This window comes from Sphaerodactylus townsendi, linkage group LG02, assembly GCF_021028975.2.
Source record: "Sphaerodactylus townsendi isolate TG3544 linkage group LG02, MPM_Stown_v2.3, whole genome shotgun sequence".
In the NCBI taxonomy this organism is placed as follows: domain Eukaryota; kingdom Metazoa; phylum Chordata; class Lepidosauria; order Squamata; family Sphaerodactylidae; genus Sphaerodactylus; species Sphaerodactylus townsendi.
The window spans coordinates 125,073,777-125,098,886 of record NC_059426.1 but is presented as its reverse complement, the minus strand read 5'-3'; the positions used below and the strand labels follow the sequence as shown (position 1 = coordinate 125,098,886).

General features: G+C 42.5%; 1 protein-coding gene across 2 annotated transcripts in view; it reads right to left on the bottom strand.

Annotated features, from left to right (window-relative positions):
* LTK (leukocyte receptor tyrosine kinase) overlaps window positions 1–24,826 on the bottom strand; it is a 145,527-nt gene extending 120,701 nt beyond the window's left edge. For both annotated transcript variants that reach the window (XM_048484174.1, XM_048484175.1), the window contains exon 1: window positions 24,711–24,826. In XM_048484174.1, coding sequence (XP_048340131.1) covers window positions 24,711–24,771 — 61 coding nt within the window. In that variant the 5' untranslated portion in view covers window positions 24,772–24,826. The remainder of the gene's footprint in view (window positions 1–24,710) is intronic.
* Between the last annotated feature and the right edge of the window lie 284 nt (window positions 24,827–25,110).

Here is a 25,110-nt window from a genome sequence, read left to right as displayed (position 1 = left end):
CATTTCTTTTAGAAGTTCATAGTCTGTTTTCTTGTTACTGACACTTTTGTCATGGAGAGAATTTTGCAACTTGGCTTTGTTTGCATTGTTTCCCTATTGTATTGTGCAGATCGTATAAATAAGATTTGAGGCTTCCTGATGGATAGTAAGGGTTTGCCACAAAATCTCACAATATCGAATTATTTTGCTTAATAGGTACATATTTGTTACTGCTGGTGCTATTTCAATAAGCTAATTAGATTTTTGCCATGATATGGTTGGCCCAGGCTAGCCCAATCGCATCAGATCTTGGAAGCTAAGCAGGGTCAGCCCTGGTTAATATTTGGATGGTGGGAGACTGCCAAAGAATACCAGTATTGCTATGCAGAGGAAGGCAATGGCAAACCACCTTTGAACATCTCTTGCCGCCTAAGGGGTTGCTTTAAGTTGACTGCAACTTGATGGTACTTTACACACAATTAGATTTTCATTTTTTGCTCAGATTGTTCCAAGGTAAAATAATTTTCAAACTGAAGTTGTTTGTTTATTCCCTAAAAATAACTGTTTGCCTATATTTATCTTTTAATGAGGATTATTTCCTCTCCATGTAAGTTGGTATCAGATCTGTATTGTACATTTGAAGGAGTACTTTTCAATACTCACTTTCTAAAGGAGTTGGTTAGCTCAGGGTACTAGTTTTGTTTTCAGAGCTTCTACCTATAAACTCACTCACTGCTAAGCTGTACAAAACCAGAATTGTACAATGCCAATATTATAACCTCTCCTAGAGTATAAAAATAAATATATTCAGTTTCCAAATTAAATTAATATGTGCATATTGCCAATTCTCATATTGTGTCATTGTAGCTTCGAAGACACCTTCCACAAACCAAAACAAAATAAAAAGGGGAAATGACACGTGCACCAAATCAGCAGTGAAAATTAACTTTATTTGTGTTTTAAGGCTGAAAAATGCCCCCTCGGCTTATACACGAGTCACCGCTTACCAGCCGGCTCTTCAGGCCTCTGCCGAGGCTGGAGGCATGGCCCGGGAGGACCTCCCTGCAGCTGCACAAGCTTCTTGGTGCTGCCCTCCTTGGAGGGTGAAGGGGGAACCCCGATGTCTGAATTTGAACTCCCTCGGCTGAATTTGAGGAAGCCCAGCCAGCCGAGTCACTGCCCAAATAAGGAGCTCCCTCTACCTCCCGGCTTCCCACCCTCAGCTTATACGCAAGTCAATAAGTTTTCCCAGGTTTTGGTAGTAAAATTAGGTGCCTCGGCTTATACACAGGTTGGCTTATACACGAGTATATACGGTACTATGTTATCTACCAATTTGTTTTGCATCACATCCTGTTAATTACTACAAAAATGTCACAGAAAATATTTATTTTCCTGATTTCCACAAGCTCTCTCCTGAGACAACAAAGTTTGTCTAGGAAAGAGAAAGATGGAGCAAGGCCCTAGGCCCAAGTGTTCCATTTTATACTCAGTATTTTTCAGATTCAGCCAGACCCTGAAATATTAGGGGGGGAAAACAGAAAAAGACAAACCTTCCATTCCGGCTTTTTTCAGCTTTTTTGAAATTGTTGGGTCTTCTAAAGCCAAACTTGAAACCTGCTTAAGATTTAGAGATGGTGAAGGATAGTTGAGTGCAGTGATCAGTTGAACTGACTCCTGCACACAGCTCTGCTGGCTGGGTGGTGAGGATAGTCAAAAGCTGAAAAATCCAAAATGGAAAGCCTTTCAATGCTTTGGCTATTCAGCTTTATCCAGTTTTTTTTAATTTGGCTGAAAAAACTCTGGGGGAAAAACAAAATGGAGATTCAGCATGGTGTAGTAGTTAAGAGCAGTGAACTCTATTCTGAGGAACCGGGTTTCATTCCCCCTCCTCCGCATGGGCAGCAGACTTTTTTCTGATGAGCTGGATTTGTTTTCTTATTGCTATACATGAAGCCTGCTAGGTGACTGTGGGCCAGTCACAGTTCTCTTAGATTTCTCTCAGCCCCACTTACCTCACAAGGTGCCTGTTGTGGGGAGAGGAAGGGAAGAAGTTTGTAAGCCTCTCTGAGACTTCTTACAAAGTCCTCCTTCATCTTCTGTGTTTCTTTTCCAGCTTGGCTATATTTGGATATACAGCCCTATTGGGCCCTGTGTTCTCTGCTCCATTGGTCTAACTGTAGTTGTTCAATTAATGCATGACTAGAAGTTCCCATACCCTGACCTGGATGACCCAGGTTAGCCCGGTCTTGTCAGATCTTGACCCTGGTTAGTTTTTGAATGGGAGACCACCAAAGAATTTCAGGGCCACTACACAGAGAAGGCAATGGCAAACCACTTTTTGAATGTCTCTTGCTTTGAAAACCCTGCAAGGCGACTGTTATCCAGCTGCAACTTGACAGCACTTCCATAACCGGATGTTCCCATGAAGAAGGTTCTTATTTGCTTTTCTCTCACGTCTTGAACCCTGTCAGTTAAATACTATTTATTTATTTATTTATTTATTTATTTATTTATTTATTTATTTATTTATTTATTTATTTATTTATTTATACCGCCCCATCCCCGAGGGGCTCCGGGCGGTGCACAACAACAAACATAACATAACATAAGATGGCTAAATCTTTAAAAGCAGCGATAAAACAGTAAAAGCTAAATCTTATAAATACAATACAATAAAATACAATAAAAATACAATAATAAATATAAAATGGCATCCAGCAGCTCCATATTCAAAATCCTCTCCCCAAGAGGGAGGAATGGCAGGTCCCAGATGTAGAGGGCCATGGGGTAGAAGGCCATGAAAGGGGGGGACCATGAAAGGGTTAGCAAGTAGTGATATACTGAAAGAGAGAGAGAGAGTCCTCCAGGGCTAGGAAAGCCAGGGACAGTTGCGCAGGCTGTTGCCTAGATGCTGCAGAGGTCAGGCTAGAGCAGGGGTAGGGAACCTGCGGCTCTCCAGATGTTCAGGAACTGCAATTCCCATCAGCCTCTGTCAGCATGGCCAATTGGCCATGCTGGTAGGGGCTGATGGGAATTGTAGTTCCTGAACATCTGGAGAGCCGCAGGTTCCCTACCCCTGGGCTAGAGCAGAACCTGTGCGTCAGTGGGGCTGTCCCACCACATTTTGCTGAGTAAGAACAGAAGTCCTCATATCACCATAGACATAATTTGGGCTTATGATCTCTGCACACCTACCTACTATGGTTTTCACTGAGACTGAATGGGTTTCTATGAAACTTAGTGAAGTCTGAAGGGGTCAGCAGTCATACATGCAAATTCCAACACTCTCAAAAGTAAATCCAAATCTCCAAACCAGTATCTCCCAATAACATGCTTTGAAGATACTTTGGAAGGGTCAATGAGTAAAAATGCAGCAAGTTTTAGAATCAAAGGCGTATAGGGGGGAAGTGTAACCCAGGGACAAAACATCCTCTGGGCGCCCCCCCCCCTCGGGTCGCATAGCCCTCCCATACACATTGTGTAACCCCACCCTCTGCGCATCCCTGCTGCTGGCTCCTGCTCTCCCCGGGGCCTGGGGAGGGCAGAAGCCTGCCTGCAGGGACCCCAGGAGGGTGGAGCAGAGGCATATCTACAGAAAATGGAGCCTGGGGCATAGTTTTGTGGTCCCTCCCCCCAGCTCCATTTTCCCTAGATATTGGGTGGGGAGGAATCAAGCCGCCTGCCAAACTTACAGAGGAGCCTGCCAAACTTACAGATCTGCCGCTGGGCAGGCAGCAAGGGGCCCAAGTCTACTGCTTGGGAAGGCTGGAAGGGGCCCAGGTCTACTGCTGGGCAAGCCGGAAGGGGTTGAGTTGGTGTGCTGGCATGGGCTCTGGCTCTGGAGGGTCAGCGCCCACCCTCAACCTGCGGCACCCTGGAGAATCTGGGGTCCCTAGCTTAAACACCATTGAAAGTGATGCTGGAATCCACCCCCAAACAGAATCACTTTCAATGGTGTTTAAACTAGGTAACCCAAATTCTTCTTTTAAATCCACCTTAAAGGGAGAATCTGGGGTCCCCAGTTAAAACAACATTGAAAATGATGCTATTTTGGGTGGATTCTCCCCCACCCTGAAAATGCATCACTTTCAATGTTTAAACTGGGGACCTCACATTCTCCCTTTAAGTCCATGCCAAAGGGCGTGGATTTAAAAGGAGAATCTGAGGAAATTTGGAGGGTGCCTGCTGTCAGGGGTGCCATTGTTAAGCTAACAACACCAAAGTTTCAGGGTATCTTTAGGAGACTCTCCTGATGATACCACCCAGGTTTGGTGAAGTTTGGTTCAGAGGGTTCAAAGTTATGGGCCCTCAAAGTTGTAGCCCCCATCTCCTATTAGCTCCCATTGGAAAAAATGGGGGATGGGGTACCCCCTTTGGGAGTCCATAAATTTGGACCCCCTGAACCAAACCTCACCAAACCTGGGTGGTATCATCAGGAGAGTATCCTGAAAAATCTCTGCAATTGTGGTGTTGCTAGCCTAAAAACTGCACCCCCTGCAGGCCACAAACTGAAAAAAAGCTAAAAATACAAAAAAGCACAAATGAACCTGGTTTTTGCGCCCCCCCATGACTAAATGGGGGGCACCCAGGGACATTTCACTCCCTATGTCCCCATGGCAGATACACCCCTGGTTGCAATGGTGCTTACTAAAAAAATGTACCAGCTATGTTATAGGAAACATATTTCCCCAGTTTTTGTCTGTTTGTTTTTAAGAATTACTGGCTTTTACCGTCTCAGAGCTCCATTAATGAGGAAAAAATGTGGGAAGTCCAAAAATTGCACTGTCAGTATAGTTGATTACAGTGTTGGTTTACTTGCCAACTACTCTCTCTAAAAGTGCAGGTTTTAATTTATTGGAGGACATGATCAGAATCACTAAAAGCAGCACTACAAATTAATTCAAGTGTTTTCTTTTGGCAGAAGGAAAAAATGAATGGATCGCATATTAGATATCACCACTGCTGAGGCAGGCTAGATTTTCTCTTAAACACTCACAGTAAAGCAGAATAGACAGAGTTTCCAATGTTGTATGCAGGATGAAAAAAATTGTCTGTGAGTTATGCCTCATGATCCAGCCATTACAATAAAATTTTATTACTCTCAAGTCCAAACGAAAATTTACACTGTTGGCAGAAGACGAATGAGTATTTAAATGTCTTTACATGCTTACTGGGAATTTTCAGAAATTGTTTTGCATGTCTCCCTTTCATGGCCCTGGAATTCCTTGCCAAGACAGGTAACCCTATCTTACATTTTTGTCATCTTCTTTCTAGGTTTTCCCTTTCCTCACTACACTTGTTTACAAAGCTAATCTTTTTGGAAAGAGTACAGTGTAAGCACTTTAGCATGGCTTGTGGAAAAAAATGGCACATATTTTCCTGCTGCAAAGGGCTTTTCCCCTTGCCATCAGCCTTCAATGGGTGTCAGTTTGACAGCATTTTCCCTGCCATACCATAACAGATTTTTTAAGTAATTGATATTGTATCAGTTCCATAACATCCTATTGCCATGCATTTCAGTTTCAGATCTGAAGTCTTCTTGAATTCCAGGTTTTATTTTTTTAATGATATCTCCATCCATTTTCATTGCAGACCTATAAGGGGACAGATGCAGGCAGGTTTTGTCCTGATTGCCTGGAAAGGGGAAAGTTGCAAGACATCTGGAGGGAAATTATTTTATGCTAACACTATACTATAGAACTGTGGCAGTACACTCAACTTCTAAATTTCAAATTTTAATAGTTAAAATAGTTATAAAGAGTTAAAACACTTCAGTGCGTGTGTGAAAAAAAAACATAAGGGGGGCGGGGTGAGTTGTCGCAGTAGCCATAATGACCCCCAACTCTGAAAGCCAATACAGAGTCACTGTGGGACACATATAGAAGGTAAAAGTCAGAAAAGTAACTGGAAAGTGTATAGAAAACTTTCACATGTGGAAGCACCAGCACGCATGCTAGTACATTTGCAGCAATAATGAACACAATGGGGAAATACCCTAAGAGTGTAGCTATTTTTTTTAATATGTGTCCATAATACTTTAAAAATTGCCCTTTTTAAATTAAATGGTGGACAGCTCATATTGGCTTCTCTTTTTTCCTTCAGGTGACAGGTATTCATATGAGCGCCTATCCTAACATGTAGCAATCACTTCCACTTTCCTTGTGTTGGAGAGACTATAGCAAGAGCATAACCAGAGTCCTCTGACAAATTTTCCTGGTTTCCATAAGCAAGCAACTCTAGCTATACTTAGAAGCAGAGCTTGTTAAGGACTTAGAAGAAACTACATTGAACCAGTGGTGGCCTGATCCATTTGGAAAAAAAAAGGATACATGGGCCTTTCTGTTGCAGTTTTCTTTTTTTATCCCCTGAAGCTTCAGGCTGCTGTACTGTATACAGCAGATGAGTGCCAGTGTGTCACATCACACTGCCTTGACCTCAGCATGAAATCAGTGCCCCGGCATCAAAGGGTGAGGAACACAGAAGGAGTGTCTTCAAGAAACAAAGATTCTTGGGAAAAATCTCCCTCTTCATTTGTGACCATAGCTGAATTGATTAAGCAAAGACTGTACCCAAAAATTCAGCTACTAGAAACAGCCTCTTGCACCAGCACTGACTTGCTTCTTTCACAGGCACAAGGGAAAACCTCTACTAACTTTTCTGTGTGAATCTTCACACAGAAACCTTATTGTTAACTTGAGCTGGGACTGTGCAAGCCAAGGGGAGGTTGCTTTATGTCTTGCACTTCTTGTTTCCAACAGATGATTTTACTGTTTTGTTCTTTTCAACAGGAGATTTTTTAATAGTTGATTTTATGCTGTTTTATGGTTTATACTTCTGTTACATTATTACATGGTTTATACATCTGTTACATTATTATTACTATTGTTTTTAAGACTGTCCATTAAATTGTATTTTACTTTGTTATATAAGCCAACTCAAGTCTTGCTTGTCAAGGGAGTGGTGGGATATAAATTTGACAACTCTTGTCAGCATGTTTGGCCCTTGGCTATTTACTTAGCACCTGGGTTTTAAATTTTCAGTCATGAATAACAGGAAAGGGCTATGATTAGCAGATAAGCATTATGCAAGAAAAGACGTGAAATCTTTGTAGGATTTCCCCCCCCCCCATAAAACACACACACACACACACACACACACACACACACACACACACACCATTAAAATGGTATGGCCCAATTCACTCATGATCAACGGCTACCTGGTAAGCATCTATAACATAGGTGTCAAACTCGCAGCCCTCCAGATGTTATGGACTACAGTTCCCATCATCCCCTGCCAGCTGGCAGGGGGTGATGGGAACTGTAGTCCATAACATCTGGAGGGGCACGAGTTTGACACCTGTGATCTATAACATCATACAACTACACTCCATTCAACACAGCAAATCATAATAGGATTCCTAGATGATGAAGGAAGAACTTTCCTCATACTAAAATATGTGGGTTTTTTAGTGTGGGGGAAAACACATCTCCCCTGCAACAGTAACACTCCTAGAGGGAACATCTGGGCCACCCACAACAACTCTACAAACAGAAAGCATTTATTAGCTAAAGAAAGTACTCTGGAAATGCCTGAGGGAATAAAGAAGCCATAATTTTCTCTTCCAACTCTCTTGAGACTACAATCTCACAAAATGTTCACAGCTTCCCTGTACCTTTTGATTGTTATTATCCTTTGGTTGTTTACCCAGCACCTGTGCTTTATCGACAACAAATAAACTGAAAGTGTCATGGGCAGAGAGACCTGAAAATTCAACATGGTCTTTGGAAACTGTATTTCACAGTATTCTGGAGTCTTCATTGTAACGAAGGAATGAGTTTCAAGACTACTACCAGAAGCCTTCTACAAATTCCTGTCACCAGTGATTATTGTCAGCTGGATTTGGGCCAGACACAGAAGAGTCTGTCTCAGATATTAAAACATTCCTGATTGCTTTTGGATATTCTGCCAATGGCCTGGATGGTGGAAAGGCTATGCCTTGCAGTAATCTTCCTGTAGAAACACAGGTGGTTCATTGGAGGGAGTGCTAATGCTGAGTTGACTGTCCAATTCAGGCATGAAAAGTACAACCCATTTCATTTGATCAAAATCATGGGTAGAATATGCAAACAACCAGAAGGTTTATACAATAAGAAATTAAAATATAGAAGAGAAGAAGAGTGATCAGAAGTTTAGGGTTGCCAAAAATGTGTTTAGAAATTCCTGTGATTTGGGGGTAGAACCTGGGGAGAGCAGAGTTTTGGGAAGGATTGAGCCCTCTTGTTCATGATCTATTCCAGTGGTGACAAAACTATGGCACGGGTGCCAGAGGTGGCACTCAGAGCCTTCTCTGTGGGCATGTTCAAACAGAGTGCCCCCCCCCACATCTGGGCTGGCCTGGGCTGCTGGGCTCGATTATTAGCATTAAACCTAAGACCTAGTTTTGGGGAAGCAGTGTAGGTAGCCCTGTTAAGCGCTGTTAAACCCCACTGATTTTCATGCAAAGAGCTAAAGCGCGATCCTTTACCTGGGAGTAAGCTCGGTTGCTGGCAATGGGGCTTGCTTCTGAGTAAACCCTCCTAGGGTCATGATTCACCCGTTGGCAGAGTTGCACGGTTGCTTCAAAGCAAACCCATTGACTACCACCAAGCTTACTCCCGAGTAACCATTTGGAGCCAACCATTTTTTCTAAACAAAAACCTCAGTATTCAAGTTAAATTGCTGTGTTGGCACTTTGTGATAAATAAGTGGGTTTGGGGTTGCAATTTGGGCACTAGGTCTCAAAAAGGTGTGCCATCACTGATCTAGTCCTTTGGTACTAGGGACTGCTACTGCAGTGGGAGAGGAGACACAACAACCTACTCCTGGTTGGAGTAGCAACTGTACTAGAATGGACTCCCCCCCCTTCAGTACATTCTCACACATTTGCTACAGACTCATAAGGGAGTGCTGCAATGCTTTCCTATTATAAACAGCTGGCAAAAATGTATTGCCGAAGGCTATTACGGCCAGAATCACTAGGATGTTGTGGGTTTTCCGGGTTGTATGGCTGTGTTCCAGTAGTATTTTCTCCTGACATTTCACCTGCATCTCTATGCCAGTCACAGATGCAGGTGAAACATCAGGAGAAAATATTACTGGAACACAACTATACAATCCGGAAAACCCACAACATCCTAGCTGGCAAAAATTTTGAATGAAGACTGAATGGGATCTCCAGACAGTATAACTCTAAATGCCAGTTTGGGGCTGGGGCGGGCAGTTTAGTTGCAATGGGAATGTGGCATGGCCCTTCCCATACAGCTAAAGGTCAATCTAGTACTATTTTCTCTACTTACAGCATCAGAACAGGCTTGCATTGGTTTGTTGTTTTGGCAAGGTCCAACAGAAATATTTTTTGTGTTTATTTGGAAATGAAGCTTTTGATATTATAACCAGGAAAATAAATTATCTGAATGAAATAGAGGAGTTGTTATGTTTGTAACAAAGATGCTGTTTGTTGTAGGTTGTAGTCCTCAGATACCAAAAGCAGCTGATCCAGTATCAGCAACTTGCTTGTTTATGGAAGAGACCTGATGTGTAATGCATGTAAAGCAAAATAAGGGTCTGGAGAGTTTGGTAATTGTCATGCCCCTAGAGATACCTTCACCATTTTCTTTATTTAAGCCTCAGTTATACCCTTTAGAATGGGCTTAGTTGTTTTTGTACAGTATTCTGTGGGAGGGAACCTTAGTTAGACCCTGTCCCTTTAAGAAGCCCTCTATAGGCAAGGAGCACTACAGCATTTCTTATTAGTTAGCTGTCCCTTTTTTCAGTTTGTTTTAGTTTCAGGTGTCTGGAAGGCTGGATACAGCAATATCTCAGACATTTAAGGTGTTAGAGATCCATAGAATTAGCAAGTTTCAACAGGATTGCAGGAAAAACAGAGTCCAGTTAGAGGACACGGGAGAACTCAGAAGAAGTGTAAACGGACCAGACTTTCTTGGAAGCAAGCAAGGAAAAGTTGGTGTCTGCAAACTCTTCGATAATCTCCAATTGTTTCCAGCATCACAAGTATTCTTTAATAGTTAGATTTCATGGGAGGAGTCAGTCCTAAACTTTCAGCACTATTAAACCCTTTTTGAACTGCTGCTCATTTGTCTATGGGTCTTACATTCTATTCTGGCCAAGTACAGTGCACCTGATATTAGTTTGCTTGGGAAACAGAACAGTAATACTTAGTTCTGTTGACTGTTATCTGTGCATCCCAATCCTAAACAGCTAATTAACAAACCCAAATAACCAGAAAAACTGGAAAAAAAAACAAAAAAAATGGAAGAAAAAAGATAAGAAAAAGAAAGAGGAAGGTCAGATGAGTATAACTGTCATGATCTGACCTGCTCTGGCAGCCTGGCCCAATCCTGTCATGTCTCCGGGCCGGGATTTGGGATCCTCTCTCTGGGACTGCTTTCTCTTGCTTGCTTGTTAGTTTTGCTTCCAGACATGCTGCTCTTCAGCACCTGCTGGCTTTTACACTTCAAAGCACTAGGGAGTATGGGTTGTTTTACTGTAGTGAAGGCCGTGCCTTCTCCTTCCTGTGAGACTGGAGGGGTACATTCTCCCCCCCCTTGGGAACTGTGACTGAGGGGTGGTGACAAAGAAGGGGGGCATGGAGAAAGAGTATCATGGAAATTGTTTTGGTGCATAATCCTCAATGGAAGTCTAAATGATTTATCCTGATGCTGTTTACAATAAAGGAAATCATTTGAACACAAAGTCTCATTATTGAACAGTCCAGGAGCACCATAATAATACTGCTGTGGCCCTCAATCATAGGCCTGGCAGAACTACTCCGTCTTAAGGGCCCTGAGGAATTGAGACCAATCCCATAAGTTCTGTGCAGCTGCATCTGCAGCTGCATCTGAACTCTCAAGGTAACCCTGTGTAGAACAAGTTATAAAAGTCTAATCTGAAATTCAGTTAGACAACATTGATGGCATTCCTATGATTCAGTAAGCTCATCACTCAAAGAAGGAAATAAGACTGGTCTGGCAAGACCTGTTGGGGAAAAATCTGGTGTGGTCTGAGGGATTAGTATTCATTCAATGCAGCCAGGTGCCATTTAACAACCTCTTTGACTACAGGCTGAGATTCCTAAAAAGGAAAATATCTTTATATAACAAAACACACTCTCAATTCACTAAAGCACATAAGTACTTTAAACAGAGTCGTCAGCTCTGGGTTGGGAAATACCTGGAGAGTTTGGGGTGGAGCCTAGAGAGGGTGGATTTGGGGAGGAGGGTAGTCTCAGCAGGGTATAATGTCACAGATTTCACCCTCCAAAGCAGCCATCTTCTGTACTGTCTAGAGGTACTAGGAGATCCCCAGGTCTCACCTGGAGGTTGGCAATCCTAACTGGAAAGCCAGTTATTTCAAAACACAACACAGTGTTATAGAAATAACAAAAGAAATAAAAACATGAGACTACGTTGCACAGACATTGATTTTACCTCGGCATTCCCTTCCAAAGAATGGACACAAACACACTGGAATTTTGAAATTAGAGGCTAGTCAATTCCTGGATATCTCCAGGTCTGACCTGAAGACTGCCGACCCTATTCACAGACCATACTTCCAGCTGGGAGGGTTGGCCTGTCATGAAATTGGCTTTGAGTTCCCATGTGTATTGCTTTGCACCTTTTCTCCAATCAAAGTGCTCATCCCAAAACTTTCATGGCCCAACTTAGGATATCCAAATATCCATCTATTTGCCCCTTCCCAGTGGCAGCAGGTGGGCAACTGATCATTGTTATCCTGCCTATTTGCCTCCATGAGGGAAAAGTGGTCTCTCAGCCTGAAATCTGTTTCTTGTTTTGTTCCCACAGTGGATGTTTTCTCTGAGATCCAGACTTCCCTGAGTGTTAACCACATTATCCTGCATTCCTCTGTCTCAACAAGACCTAAGATTTTTAGAAATGAATTTTCAGTGATACGGAATCAGGGAGGAATCAGTTATTTTAGGACAAGCCCATTTCTGCAACTGCCAGCTTTTTTTCAAATTTAATTATCAGGAGTACAGGGCCCCAATTGAAATTGGGATCACAGCTGAAGGGGAAGTTTTCCATTTGCCAGTTTCACCATCTAAGAAGGCCCTAATGAGTTACTATTTGCTATGTTGGAAAAATCTGTGTACATCCCTAACAGCCCCAGTGGGGAACACAGTGGTTCTAAATAGCCATTTCAAGTCAGGAAAATGGTGCACGATACAACCACCCTCACACCATGGCCCCAGTTCAAAGCAGGCCCTAACAAGCCTGATAATTATGTTTTAGAAAATCCTGGGAGTTTCAGTAATGTGCACATGTGATTAGACCCTAAACTGTATAAATACTGTATATGCTACATAAAAAGGTTTGGGCTGTTGAGATGTGAGACAATTCACATATACTGTGAGACCTTCACATATACTGCACAAATTCATAAAATGGACAGGGTTGGGATCTTTGAAGAAACCCTGGCTTTGGAAGCTATCTAATGCATATTGCACACATCTGAAATCATACAGCTTATCTCCCTCTAGTGCCTGGTCTATCCAGAGAAGCAGGGACTTCACACCACAAACCAATCTAGACAAAGATTGCAGGAGACTCTACATACAAAAATATGAAGATACATGTTTTGTTTTGTGCTTTTTTCAGAAACTTGTAATAAAATAATTCCTCAAACCTAAAAATTATAATTATATTATATTTAATGTAAAGACAAAACAAATACAGTGTCGCACATTATATCAGCAGTCTGACCATTTCCACACAATACAAATAAAACACCTTGCAGACATTTTAAAAAGAACAATTTTGGCTTTTTTGTTTGCACAGCGTGAACAAATAAAGTGTTTTACCCCAAAATGGTTCTTTTACCTGCCTACCTCCCACCCACCCACCACCCACCTCCGCAGTGTTACAGCTCTCACTTTCGGTTTCTCCTCAGCTCAAGCCTGCCATTTTCTGCCACTTCAGGATTCTTTGCGCCGCCTATGGCAATCTGTATATATTTTGAGTAATTGTAGCTTCAAAGACACCTCTCACAAAAAGGGGGGGGACAACACGTGTGTCGAATTGGCAGTGAAAACTAACTTTATTCATGTATTTTCAACACGGAAATGGTGGGCACATGAGCTTCAAGCAGAGGAATCCTCCATGGGAACCTTCTGCAAATGATTGGTGGAATGAAGAATCTTGAAATGGCAGAAAATGGTAGGCACCAGCTGCGGAGAAACTGAAAATGAGAGTTTTAAAGGTGGGTGGAAAAAATAAAATGTTTCCTGTTTTCTGCACAACAAGCAGGAAACATCTTCAATCCATCTTGGGGGTGGGGGGAGATCACTAGTTTAGTGTTTCTAAAAAAAACCTGGCTTGAACAGAAATAAAATGTCCTGAGGACATTTGGAGGGGCGGGGGGGAAGCTATGCAGATTTTCTCCCCAAAACACTTATTTTAAAGTCCTCAAGATATTTTATTTATGCTGTGCAGAAATAGCCTCTGAAAGCATACACAGGACACTGGAGTTTTGTGATCTCCTGATTACATTTTTGGCCATAGAAATCAGCGATGAGGAGGGGAATGTGGAGCAATGATGCTGGCAAGGGGGAGTTAACTCTCTCCCTGTGTTACTTTTACCAATGGTAGCAAAAGCCAAACATATAATATGGGTACTTGTATATTTTCCCTTCCAAACAAAAACTACAAAGAAACAAATACAGTATTTACCCCTATTATGAACTAATAGAGAATACAGTCACTTCAGGTGATAAACATTCTGCTCCAATTATTGTACTATTGACATAATTATGAGTCATTTTCCTTTTCAGTATCAGCTAACAATAAAGACATAGAAATAAGGGAAACCTTGGAAACTAGCACCAGCTGTATCCACAGAGCTCTCAAAGGGGCAGTCATGTAATTCCAGCTGCTGAGAAGGCTGAGGCCAACAGGTTAGTTGAGCTCATGGACTGCCGTAGGCTATGTCAAACTGGGTATCTGCATTAAGCCTGGCATCAATATGGGAAGCTGCTGCCCACCTAGTTGCCCAAGGAGGATAAACTGGCCCAGGTTGAATAATCAGAGAACTTGCAGAAAACCAACAAATAAACTGGAAACAACAATATTCCTTTCATCAGATGGTTGGCTGCAGTAGGAATGAGAACACTGGGCAGTATTTTATCTCTCTGTGTATGGAGCACAGGCCATTTACACACTTGTAGTCTGTCTTTGGGTTTCCTTTGGGTTAGATTCTTGATTATTCATTCATTTTGGGCTTTTCCAAACTCACCATGCCTCAGGTCAGAGAAGCCCCGAGGCTTGAAACTTGGTAAAGTATGTATTTTTCTCCCTCTTTCCTTTCTCTGCAAAGAGAATCAGCATGCTTTTCTCTTCTGTTGGGTTTTTTTTACTTCCCCCACCCACACAACAGCTCTTCTGGCCATGTCAAGTGGATGAGAAGGGAAGAGGCTAATGTGAGCAGTTAATGGGGTGCCCAGGCCACAAAGGGAAGAGGAGGGGGCTTCCCCTGGGGCCCTGGGGCCCATAGCCAAGTCCTGGGGCCCCTGCCATGGATGAACTGCAAGAAGCCTCAGCAGGCCCAGAGTCTGTCAGTCAGGGTGGGGGTGGGGGTGGTCAGGGATCAGAAGGAGCTTCAGGAGCAGTTAAGATTGCATAACAATTTTATTACACAAATGGTTGGGTACTGCCCAGTAAGTATATAAGTGTAAAATAAAAGGCTCCCGTACCATTGGCCCCTTCCGCATATGCAGAATAATGCACAGACAATTCACTTTCACATTTGTTTGAGAGTGGATTTTGCTATTCCGCACAGTAAAATCCAGCTGCAAAGTGCATTGAAAGTGGATTGAAAGTGTATGTGCAGAAGGGGCCAGTGAGTGGCACAGAGCTGCCTGCGAGAGCTCTGTGAGAGCTACCCTGCTGGTAGCTGTCCAGTCTGCGCTGCACCAACATGGTGTCTGTGCAGCCCCGCAGCTTACGACAAATGTTGTCTCCCACCAACAGAGATCAGTTCCGCTGGAGAAAATTTGTTCTTTGGAAGTTGGTCTCTATGTCATTATACCCTGCTGAGGTTTCTCCCCTCCCTAAATCCCAACCTTTCTGGGCTAGTTTGACTTTTTTCTTTTCCGCAAGTGTTTTGCCCCCAATGAAGTATGACAGGTGCTGAAAAATTCTCAGCCTGACCCATTTCCCCAAATCTGAGTTTTATTTTGTCCATTTAACTAGGGATGATTTTGCATGTCAAAATTGCTCCGCGGCTTATCCGGGGAGCGTACCTGCTTTTCACTCTGCTTGTAGTTCCCCACTGCTGCCTGGCTCTTTCCCTCGCTAGAGTCAGAGCCAGTGGGCTTTCCCATAAGCACTGCTTAAGCACCAAGAGCTCTTCTGCAGTATCTTTCATTTCCTGCGTTCAGTTTGGCTGAATCTTGCCCCATTCCCCTCCCTCACTTTCACTATTTTAGTTTTAAATGACTCTGAACAAGCCCCCATCTAAAATCCTTGTGTGTGTGATATGATTGCTGTCCTCTACCCCTCTCCATCTAAAACCTAAATATACAATCCTTGCATGTGTGAGAGAATTACCGCCCTCCCATTCGCAGCCCCTGCACATGTTGCTTTTCTGCCCAAGGTTTCTTCCTTCTTTCTAAAAACCAAGGTTTCTCCCTCCATATTTTTTTTCACTGCAACGGGGGGAGGGGGCCAATTCTCAGCACCTGTCCATTGGTGGGACGGGCCAGAGTGGTGAGGCAGGAAATTGCCCCGTTTCTGCTACGGAGGAGTTTTGCACGGTGGTGGAAGCCTCGAGAGCAACAAAGGAGCATTTCAAAAGAAATTGAACCTTTGCGGTTCAGAAAATTCGTGGAGCAAAGCCAATGCCACGGGGCAGCTGTGGGGCAGAAATGTGGCAGCCACACTGCAGTACAAGGGACAGTGCAAAACTTCCGATTGCATCGGGGCATTCCCCGTGTCAACAAAGGAGCAATTTCGGCATGCAAAATCGGCCTAGGAAGAGTGTTATTTTGTATTGTAAAGCGCAGTGCTAATTTTTGAGTGTCAATTAAAAGTGCAGAATTTTCAAGTGTTGAGCTCCGGGTCTTCATGAAGTTCCTGTTCCTGTAAAAGAAAACTTCTAAGCAAATCCATGAGTGAATGATGCAAACACTGAGTGACAACTGCCTATCATGCTCAGACTCCACATGCACAACATTTTAAAAAGAGTGGTGGTGGTGGTTCCTGTGGTGCCACTGGTGATCTCCTTGGTGATTGTCGGTGCTGAATATTCCTGTTTATTTGGGCATGTAAGGAAGAAATACGCCAACTCCAAAGCAGAAGGGGCTCAGAGGAAAGGGCATGTGGATGAAACCATTTCCCACAGCTGACTTAAATGCTTGTGGATTGACTGTCGAGAAAATCCAGAGTAAGTTGCGCCTGTGGAATAGCCCATTATTTCCTCAAATTATCCTTCTCTCTGCTCCACATGTTCTCATAAGCAGGAAGGAAGGGCCTGAGCACAGGGCTTGGGTTATCTTTATTAATTAAAATGATTAGCAAATTAAATCATGATGTGCAGGGTGACTGGAAAGGGGCTATGGAATCTGAAGACAGGGCAGCTGCTGTTGTCTGTGCATGACATGTAGCCATCAGCCTCCAAGTTTTGTATTGCCTTTTATTTGTTTATCTTTTTTGCTGGAAATCAGTTCTTTCATCCATTTTCTCTGAAATTCAGACAGCGTATACTTTTCAGCAAAGAGATCTTCCTTGCTAAATTTCCTAGTACTGGGACAACTTAATTCAATTTTACAAGGAATACAACATCAACAGAGTACGTGGCATGCTTTCAGAGTTCCATCCATGGCTCCATAATAGAAGCTGCCTTCCAACTTCTTGTCCTGCTCAGTTAGAAATGAATCCTTAGCTGTATTTATTGCAAGGACCTCAGAGGGCAGGGGGCGGTTGGAAAGTACATGAAGTAAACAATTATCCAATGATCCTTTGTACAGAGCACACCAGAACCCCAGATGAGGTTGAAGAGCTAGCAGGCTAGATAGGTCAGGTTCTTCTGTATCTTTCCTCTATGGTGCAGTCTTTTTGGTTACCCAAATTGCCTTCTCTTCATGCTTCTTTAACAAATCACCATGAGGCAAGATGTGTTCTTGGAAATCTCTCTCCATCCAAACCTAGATAGATTGCTAGAATAGTCACTCTTTCCCCCCTATACTAGTACATAGTATGTTTATTTTATAAACAATAAATGACTTTCTTTCCTAAAGCAAAAACCCTTGAGTGGATCCTAGGCCGTTTCCGCATGGCCTCTATGCGCCCCCACGCCGGCAAGAATTCTGCCGGCGTGGGGGTGGAGGCCCGTTCGCACACAAGCGTGCGAGCGGGCCCAGCAGAGGCCGCCGCAGGAGAGGCGGCTCCGCACGGAGCCGCCTCTTCCCCCTTCCCTCTCCCACTTCCCTCGTCCCTGTCGTCGTCCTGCTGGCCTCCTAAGCCCCGCCCACGCTGCCCTCCGACCTCCAGGGGTCGGAGGACAGCGAGGGAGGGACTTAGGAGGCCAGCAGGACGACGACAGGGACGAGGGAAGTGGGAGAGGGAAGGGGAAACAGCGTGTTCCCGGCGGTGCTGTTTGCACCGCGCCGCCGGGAAGACGCTGTCCCCTCAAAAACAACCCTTTAAAGGGTTGTTTTTTAGGGCGGCCTGACGCCGCCCTGAGGGAGGGGAAGGGCAGCCAGGTCGGCGCTGCTGCGTTTCAGCAGCGCCGCCTGTGCAAACGGCGGCCTGGGGGCGGCGTTTTTACCGCCCCCAGGCCGCCGTTTTTGGCCCATGCGGAAACGGCCCTAGATAGATAGTAATTTTTTTACCCTAAGCATTTCTCCCCTGCTTTAATAAACAAATTATATTCTGCATTTTACTTCTGCACCCTAACTCCTTTCTTTGCAGCACACCTCCCACCTTCACACTGGGGTGCAAAGACTCATGGATCTTCTTTCCTACTTGAATTTGATGAAGGGAGCTTTCAATCTCAGAAAAGCTCATACTGCAAGAAATTGTGTTGGTCTCCAAGGTGCTACTGGACAGGAATCCAGCTATCCTTAAGGTAGCAATCCAACCTTTTGGTATGCATAAATAACAGTCTTCTAAGCCCCCAGAATGGTGCAGGATCTCAGTTCCCATGTACTCCTGCCTGCAACAGCATGAGAAACATTAAAGAAAGGTGGTGGTAGTGGGGAATAGCTTCATGTACTTACAAGAATGTCCAAAGAGACCAGGGCCCGGTAGGACCTATCACAATTCCGCAATAGTAGTCTATCTAGCTGGCCTCTCCTCTGGAAGGAGATAAAGCATAGGAAAGTTCTTTCAAAACATCTCCACTGGAGGAAATAAAGTTCAATCATAGGGGGTGAATCATAAGCCCAAGTGTTCCAGTTATGTATGCCTGTCTGATAAAACAAATATATTAAATAGAAACAAAAATAAACTAGATTCTTTTCTTGTTTAAGTTACAGCATGTAGTACAGAAATCATTGCTATTTCACAGTTGCCGCTTGACAAAAATACCCATAAAGAATCTCAAAGTGTGACCAAAAGGAACTTGCAGATGATGATCTTTAACAGGTCAGAATCTATACTCTTTTTCCTGCTCAATTTATTTTCTTTTCCTAACCCTTGAATTGGGGTTGATTCACACAAGGCATTGTTGTCTATTCCAAAGCTGTCACAGACAGAGCAGCTGCACATCCTTAAATCCTTGAAAAACTTGTCCTCGTGAACCCAATCACTAAACTAGTGCTTAGATTACACTGCAACTGCTGGCAACCCCTGAGGGAAAGTGTGGGGTGGGTCCTGCCTTATTGCTTCTGGTTTTTATGCAAAGCCAACATGTATTCCTTTTTCTGCCCCATTTCCTCCCAACGTAGGATACTGGGAGGTCTTTCACTACACCACGGTACTCTTAACCATAACTCAGCCATCAAAATTCACTGTGTGATCTTGGCTTAAACAGTCTCTCAGCCTATGCACCTCATGAGGTTCTGGTAAGGATAAAAGGAAGAAACTAGGGTTGCCAACATTCAGGCAACAGAGATCAGTTCACCTGGAGAAAATGGCCGCTTTGGAAAATGGACTCTATGGCATCCCTACCAAATCCCACCCTCCTCAAACTCCACCTCACAAATCTCCAGATATTTCCCAATCTAGAGCTGATGAGCCTAGAAGAAACTCTGAAATTCTTGAAGAAAGGAAGGGATAAAATTTAACAGAGTTACACAGATTTTAGGTTCATGTAGACTATGGCCTTTTCCACACAAGTTGTTAAAAACCTCTCAAGAACATTTTTGGGAAAAAAAAACCCTTTACTACAACATTCATCTGCACTCATTTCCTCCAAACATTTCATGGCCATATAATTTTTTTTAAAAAAATGGGTTGTTCATTGCAACGATGCTGATGATCCATCAATTCATTGATTTTTTAGTTTGTCAGTTCATTGATCTGCAAAAACAGCCCCCAAATATAAAATGCACAAAAATCAAAAGGTGAGGGGATGGATGTGTTTTGCTGTATTGGTTTGTTTTGTAGCTGCGGTGTTCTTTTAACATGCCAATAAAGGCTTTCTGTTTCTGTTAAAAAAAATAGGTGAGGGGAAAAAGACTGAGGCGATGGCCACTAAAAAAAAGGTAGACCAGGTACTGAGGGACAGGCTGAGTGATGGCACAGAGGCAAGGGGGGAAGTAATGAAGTGAGGCATGATAAAAATGGCAGATCAGGCACCAAGAGAGATGCAAAACAAAATGATGGACCAGGAAAGGGGGGGGTGGGGGGTGGAGCTGAGCTTGGCACAGATACATGGAAATCAGCCAGGCTTTTTAGCAGGCAATTTAAAACATTGTAATTCTGACCCGCACTGTAAGGAAACCAGCTTGGAAACATTTCAGTGAAAAGAAACATCGTAAAAGGATTTTCAGAAAGGATGGGTTAATAGGAAAATGAAATATTTCCAGCACAAATGGGGGGAAATAAGGGTGGACAGCCTTGGAAGAACTAATTTATTAAACTGCCAGAAATGTTTTAAAAGACTTGTGCAGAAAAAGTTTATAAGTACTCATGTATGGTCTGCCTTTAACATTTTTATTCTTCTTTCTGGCCCAAATATTTCCTGAAGCAAGCAAGTAGTCAGAGAAAGACAGATAGGTAGTTTCTACCTTTTACAGTGGGGGTGAAGCCAAAGAATGTATAGCAGTAACAGGTCTTATAATAAGTATAAGTCATCTTGCTCTCAAGTCTCATAGGTTTCACTGCACAAAGTAAGAAAGAATGAAAGAATGAACCGGATGACTCTTGAAACATAATCTACAATGTGATTGCTTGAATTACATAGAGACCATGAAAAAGAACAATCAATTCTCCGATACTCAGTCACTGAGTTGATGTCTGTTACAAACAGATGTTCTTGAGACTCTATGAATATTATTTTAGTGCACCAGATAAGAAACAGTTTGCATTATCTTTGAGGACACAATGACCCAGTAGCAATCACTACTGAAAGTTATGCTATAGGGGCTTATTTCACTGAGTTTGTTGCAATACAAATGGAAAATAGCAGACCCCATTTTTCAGAACAGCAATGCCAGTCATTGTCTTTCTTGGTTTCTAGTATTTTATAGCCTATTTTGCTTTAGGAGAGGGACCATGTAGAGTCTTTGTGAAATGATGGCATGATTAAAATAGTTAGTTGATGGTTCTGATGCAGAGCAGGCTGATAACGATGTTTAGTTAGTGTCTGTCAACCCATGATCTGAAAACAGTTTGATGAATGCCTGTATTGAATGACTTGTCTCTAAAATCATATTTTGAGCTGTACCCCACAAAGGTAGCAAATGTCACACAAGTTTTTAAAAAGGGTTTCAGGGGGGATCCAGGAAATTACAGGCCATTTAACCTGCTTTTTGTTCAAGATAAATTAGTAGAAAATGTTATTAAAGGGAGAATGATTAAGCACCCTGAAGAAAAAAAGCTTGCTAAGAAATAATCAGAATGGTTTCTGCAAAAGGAAGTCCTGCTGCATCAATTACTTGAAGTTACTTGAGCAGGTTAATAAGCATGTGGATAAGGGTGATTTGGTAGACATTATATACTTGGACTTCCTAAAGGCTTTTGACAAACTGGTGGTAGTATGTTTAAGCACCAAGTCTCAGCCAACCTATGGAGACCCTGAAGGATTTTCAAGACAACAGACATTTAGAGATAATTTACATTTCCCTGCATCAGCATAGCAAGCCTGGCCTTGCTTGGCAGTCTCCCATTCAAGGACTAACCAGGGCTCACCCTACTGAACCACCAAGATCTGATGAGATCGGGCTGGGCTGGGCCATTCAAGTGAGGACACCTTTGACAATGTAACTCATGAAACACTCCTTCATAAGCTTAGCATTTCTACAAATCATTCATTTTATTTCCATTACAATCAGATGCTGGGGTACAACAAGGAGTGGGGTACATTCTCTCGCACTAGGCAAGAAGAATGGCAGTGGTGATCTCCTGCGGGTGGAACAGTAAGTGGGCTGTGACTGATGGCAAGGGTCCCACTCCTATCATTTATTAATCTCCTATACACCTGTTTTGTTTAAGCACATAGCAACTAATAGTCAACTGGAGTCATGTACGGCTGAACAAAGGAAAAACGATTACACTGTCGGCTCAGATCAGGCAGGTCTGAGACTTCAGAGAGTGAAGCTGGGCTGAACAAAGGAAAAACGATTACACTGTCGGCTCAGATCAGGCAGGTCTGAGACTTCAGAGAGTGAAGCTGGGAGGATCCTGTCTCCGTCTTGAGTGTAATTAGGCAAAAACAGTGAATGCCTAGAGATAAGATTTGAGAGTGTTAGGTGTAAGAGAACCTATTTCAGGAGAGTATTTAGGTCTCAGAGTCTGACTTTTGGGAGGAATCAAGGTACTTTAGGGAATGCTTTGGGGAGACACTACAGCTGTCTCAGGACCCAATTTTGGAAGCAAACTGGTTGACAATTTGCAGTTTCTCTGAGGAGATCACATTAGTACTATGAGACTCCTGAAGTTGAGGGATAGCCAATATTCACTTCAACAAGAAAAGCTTGGCTATAACTGTTCTCTACATCCAGAAATTAACAACTAAAACATTATACCTTTACCCAACAAAAGCTGCATATTTCCTGTAAATATTTTAAGCCTTTTACTTAGCATCCATATTTCCCCTATCCCTGCTAGTGAATAAAAGTTACTAGTTTTTAAATACTGTTTTCCTGATATCCAATATAAATAACTGATTTAGAAGGTCACATGTTCAGTCTGTCAGTGACAGGTAGTGGTAGAGACAGCTCTGGTCAGATAACACAGCACACTACCTCTGTTTAAATAGCATTTAAAACCCTGAACTTCACAGGTGAACATTGTGAAGTTCCATTAAAACTTCATGGACTATGGTTTACGTCAGTTTGTGGGGTAGGTTTACCAGGGAGGCTTATAACTGTTCTTAACAATCCATAGTTGGGGTTTTAGCACAGAGGTAGACAGGACCAAGTGTAAACACACACACATACCCTCCTTATGAAAGCATCACCTCTAGAGATATGGGAAGTTTCAGGTCACAGGGGTGAAAGTGTACATAGCATAAGAAATTTCCTCCATATCCATTTCGCCAGGAATTGGCTCCAGTTTCAAGACTAGCTTCTATGCCACAAGAAAGCTAGAGACTTGCTGTAAAAACAATAGGATAATATGCACTCTGATTCTCAGGGTGTAGAATTCTATACCCAGTAGCAACTTCTGTTCTTTTTATGCTGTTGTTATATTGAATATACAAGGAAAGGCAGCATAGTATAGCCTGATATTTTCAGAACTTGTAACATAAGTATGGTTGGTAATTGGAAAGGAGACCACCAAGGCTTGCCACCTTTCTAAGCCCTTTGCTAGGATCGCCATAGATTGGCTGCAATTTGACAACACTTTACACACACGGAATGCACATGACCTTAGTTAAGCATTTTTAAAGACTGTTTTCCCCTTGGATGAATGAGGGTAGCTTTGCAAGAAGATTAGAGACAGAATACTTCTCTCTTTAAATATTCCTCAGAAAAACACATTTCGTTTTACTTTCTCTGCTTGGTGCTATTTAAACTATAGATTAAACCAACAGGTAATCCAGGACCATTGCACAAAAACTGAAAATTCTGTACTATCGAATAACAATTGACAGATTTTAATTAGGAAGGCAGCTGGGAAGGCACAGAGTTCTACACAATTCTGTGACAGCATTAAAGGATGAAGTAGCCCTGTTGCCACTTTAAAATGGCAAGGTCCAAAATCTCATAAGTAACTATGCAAGATAGTGGACACTGATTTTAAAAATGAAATTCCCTTATGGAAAGAAAGGATGGCTTGCTTGAAGCAGTTTATAAAGCAGAACAAACAAACAGATGGATTTCCGAAAGTGTAAACGGATATCAGAGACCTCCTACCACCAAACTAATAAATAATTTTTAAAACATCCTCTGTCTTTGATAAACAACACTAAATGTCAGAATGTCACACTGGCAAAACAGCAAATCAGAAGTGAGGTGAGAAAAAAGTAATCAAAATGGTATTAATAAAGACTTTATTTCTAACAAAAAAGACTAGAGTTTGCTGTCAGTTTCATTGTTATCAGTATACCAATGCTTTTTTCCCCACTTAACCAAGCTATGCACTGGAAAAAGTATAGAGTTCCCCTGCCCTCAGGGACTTACGGTCTTCTGTAATCCATCAAATCTCAGGCTGTTTTAGTACCTGAGCAGTCTTAAAAGCAGCTGCAGCTACATATTCAAAATACAGATAAACTCTATTATTGTACTATTATTAGATTGTAGTTTATTATGCGTTTTTAAACTGGATTGTTGGCAGCTTTGCGAGCCTGTTTGGCTGAAACACAAAATAAAAATTGAACAAATAAAATAATACATTCCCTCTTCTGCCATCCATCAAATCAAGAGTATTTCAAAATCTTTTTACGCATCCAGTTCTGCTTCCCTCCTCTGTAGCTTCCCAACTACCCTGATTTCATCCATTTCACACTGGTCCAAAAGTAAAGCTGACATCGGTGACAGAAGCCTCAGTTTGCAACTCATCTTATTCACCACTCCTTGGATTCCCTGGATAGCTGTCACACCCCTTCCTGCCAGCTCCCTCATCTCTCTCCCCTCTTTCCCATCCACACATGTTCCCTCTTGTTTTCTTGCTTTCTGAGGTATCTCCCTTTTACTTAAATTTCTCCCTCGCCCTAAAAAGCATTCAGCAGACATACATTGTCTATCCAAGTCAATCTCTCAGTTCGCTCCAGAAAAAGCCGAAACAAGAGATGAACATTATCAGCATTAGTTCAAGAAACAGCAATTCATTTCATGTCTGAATCACCACACACTTGCAAAATCTTTGTGCAGCCTTCAAAACCCATAACTCAGCCTTTGTCTTCCAAAACAAAAGCACCTCGCATAACGTCCTTGAACAAATCTGTTTAATGGTGATAAGCGCAGCGTTCAATGGTCCTGTGAAATAGCCACCTCATAATTATTTCCTCCATTTAAGCATTTATTTAAAATAAACTTTAAAAAAGTAAAATAGAATGACAAAGGAATTAAAGATGAAGGCACAGGGCTCCACCACAAAAAGTCTTACCTAATGGGGTGGTCCAGAGCACCAGCTGAAGGCAGATGGCCAGCTGTGTACAGAAATCCATGACTCTGCTTGCTGTCTATGCTGACCCTCTTCCCTGTGTCATTCCTCCTCTCTAAGGCTCTGCAAAAGCTCTGATGTTAATACTAGGACTCTTGCTGGCTTATAGAAGAATTCCCACCTCCTGTCTTGGGAGACTCTCATGGGTCCTAAAGCCCTCATCATTTCACCCCATATATTCCGCTCTTTCAGCAATTCAAGAAGTGGAATGGCATGAATTATTAACACCTCCATTTGTTCATTTATTTAAACATTAGCATTCAGTTGGAAGAGCCAGTTTGAAAACTTAGCAGTCATTTTCCTGCAGCTGTCTTGCTATAATTGCTTCACTTTGGCTTTTAAG